The sequence below is a fragment of the Nematolebias whitei genome, chromosome 2, assembly GCF_014905685.2.
Source record: "Nematolebias whitei isolate Nwh7 chromosome 2, NemWhi1, whole genome shotgun sequence".
NCBI classification, from domain to species: Eukaryota; Metazoa; Chordata; class Actinopteri; order Cyprinodontiformes; family Rivulidae; genus Nematolebias; species Nematolebias whitei.
This window is the reverse complement of record NC_056499.1, coordinates 31,911,867-31,914,737: the sequence shown is the minus strand read 5'-3', so window position 1 is coordinate 31,914,737 and position 2,871 is coordinate 31,911,867. Positions and strand designations below refer to the sequence as shown.

General features: G+C 43.9%; 1 protein-coding gene across 1 annotated transcript in view; it reads right to left on the bottom strand.

Annotated features, from left to right (window-relative positions):
• The window catches only part of LOC119426650 (histone H2B 1/2-like), a 2,928-nt gene extending 1,632 nt beyond the window's left edge, over positions 1–1,296 (bottom strand). Inside the window, exon 1 of the mRNA XM_037694231.1 lies at positions 927–1,296. Coding sequence (XP_037550159.1) covers positions 927–1,296 — 370 coding nt within the window. The remainder of the gene's footprint in view (positions 1–926) is intronic.
• Positions 1,297–2,871: the final 1,575 nt, after the last annotated feature.

The window sequence follows — 2,871 nt, the reverse complement described above, 5'->3', positions numbered from 1 at the left end:
GGGGGGGGGGGGGGCAGTGAGCCATTACTCAGGTTGAAAGGAAGGTTTGCATCAGCAGCAACTGTTCTAATAATGACCGCCTTTGTCACAGACAAACTAATGCACTCATGGCGTCTCCTGTGTCCTCTTGTGTTTTTAAATGTGCGTACGTGCACAAACGAATGGCTGAGTAAGGACACATAGCGCTTAAATTGTCCAAGGTGACACTTGCTCCTCGTGCGCAGACACTGTGTCCTCCTATGGCAGTCGTAAGGTTTCGCTGTTCTGCTGAGGTCAGTGAGCAATACAAAGACACACACACACTGTCTTTCAAAGCATTAATCATCTTTTTGGGCTTAATGCAAACTGTAACAATAAACTTTGTCTTGTTTGCATTAATTCCCCCAAAAGCAGATTTATGATACTTAAATAAATTGCCTAAAGAAAGCACAGTGTCTCCACAGAGTCACACACACTGGCACTTGCACAAACACACACTTGCATGTGGTTCCAGGGAAAAGGCCTTCAAGTTTAAATCACCTCACCACATAAATAAAACTCAAAGGTTACAGGTAATGACCTCACTGCTTACGTTGTCTCCTGACAATGAATTTGCACTAACAAAAACTGTTTTGTACAATTCATCTGAATAAACCGACCCACTGCTCATCTCCTCGTCAATGTCCAAACATTTCCCCCTCTCCCAGCCAATTTTCTCAATTTTTACACAGTTCTTCTTGTTTTATTTTATTTTTTGCTTGCATAGCAGGTAATCGTTATTAAAAGTATTACTTGTGAGAAGAACATTGAAGTCTTGGACAAATAAGTGTTTTTAAATATGAGCCTAAACTTGGTCTCTGTGTTTGGCCTGACAGTCTTGGTCCAACACCATGTTTAAATCAGCCCCCAGCATTTCCTGTTTGTTAGTTTGTCTGCAGCTGGTTTACTTGGAGCTGTGCACTTGGTGACAACCTTGGTGCCCTCAGACACAGCGTGCTTGTCCAGCTCCCTGGACAGCAGGAGGTGCACGACAGTCTGGATCACCCTGGAGGTGATGGTGGAGTGGTCGTTGTAGTGAGCCCTACAGGAGGCCTCGGAGACGATATGCTCGAAGATGTTGTTGACGAAGGAGTTCATGATGCTCATGGTCTTGGAGAAGATGCTGGTGTCAGGGTGGACCTGCTTGAGGACCTTGTAGACGTAGATGGCATAGCTCTCCTTCCTGGTCTTTCTCCTCTTCTTGCCTCCTTTGCCAGTGGTCTTGGCAACGGCTTTCTTGGAGCCCTTCTTGGGTGCACACTTGATGGGTTCAGGCATGTTGCGAGTCAGAATTTCCAGCGACATAGGGATCGAGATGGGGTAGAGGTAGGGCAGCTGACTGGGGACCAGAAAGTCGTGGTTCGACTCCCAGCCATTCCCACATGTCGTGGTGTCTCCGAGCAAGACACTTAATACCTAATTGCTCCCCAGGTACTTACATAGCTGCCCACTGCTACACCAGGGTGCATCTCAGGTGCAATGGGTTAAATGCAGAGAACTAATGTCGCCATTGTATGGGATGGGAACATACAATGATGCCAATCTCAGAATCCCCCCCCCCCCCCCGTTTATCTCATAAATAGTGAATGTGTCAGCAAAGTATAATGAATAATGAGTTAAGTTCTGTCAATAGTTATTTTATTTACTCCAGTTTTATAAAACACATAGTGCTTATCAAAAGTACCTCAGAGGAATTACTGTTTCATCTGGCCATAAACATTTTACAAACCAGTAAATCCATTATGATTCTGCATGAGTGCAAATTTGAATTTGACAAGCTCTGTGCAGTGAAAACCACCTGTATCTCCAGTGATCTTTGGCTCCCACCTTGGAGAAGCATGGACTCCTGTTTGATCTGCTTAGATGTGTATGTGTCGATCAAATGCAGGTAAAAAAAAAAAAAAAAATAGCTTGAGGAGCAGAGATACACACACAGGATAATCTAAAGACAGAAAAGTGGTTTAAATATGCTCAGTGAATGGAGAATAATGGGCATACTGTCGTGTTTATTATGCAACAGACTCACATAGTGTAAAATAGAACAAGCACACACACATATGAAAACAGATTGTCTTCTATAGGATAAGTGTTCAGAGAAAAAACAAACCAATTTCCAAATGCCCCCTCCAAAAAAACATCAGGCTATTCCAGAGAGCACAAAGATTATATTGTTATTACCACAGCAGCAATTGATTGTTCTTATCTGTCCTGGCCTTCAGATTTTGTTTCCGTATGTGTGTGAGAGGGAGAATGTGTGCATTCATGTGCTGTCTCTCCCAGGATCTCCTGTCTGTGCAGGTCATGGGAATCAAACACAGTAGCACACAGTAAACACAGCTGGACTGCGACAGCAGGAGGATATAGATTTTAGGCCGTCCTGGTCAAACTGTTGCAGACTGAGAACAAACTTTTACTTTCTCTGACTGCAGCTGAAACAGTTTCAATCTAATGATTTTCAGGAAAGCAAAAACAAGGAAAGACAAAAACAGATCAGTTAGCCTGTCTCTATGCCAGCGGCAGGCACATACCGGTTAATGGGTCACAGGATCTCAGAAACAGGTTTATAAGTGATCCACTGAGTCCAAAGTTCACTACAGTAGTCCCTCGCTACTTGGCGGTTCGTTTTTCACAGACTCTCTCTATTGCGGTTTTTCAAAGTGAGATTGGACAGAACACACAATTGGATGATTGATGGATGAGCCGCACAATCAGCATGGAGTTTTTATTTAAAATAAATTGTTTTTAAATTATTTAGCACCTGTGTGCAGCCCAAGTTGCAGGAGAAGCTTCCTCCTGCAGCTGATCAGCTGATCTGCTCTGCAGCGGAGAAGTGGGCGTGGCCAAGAGCACTGG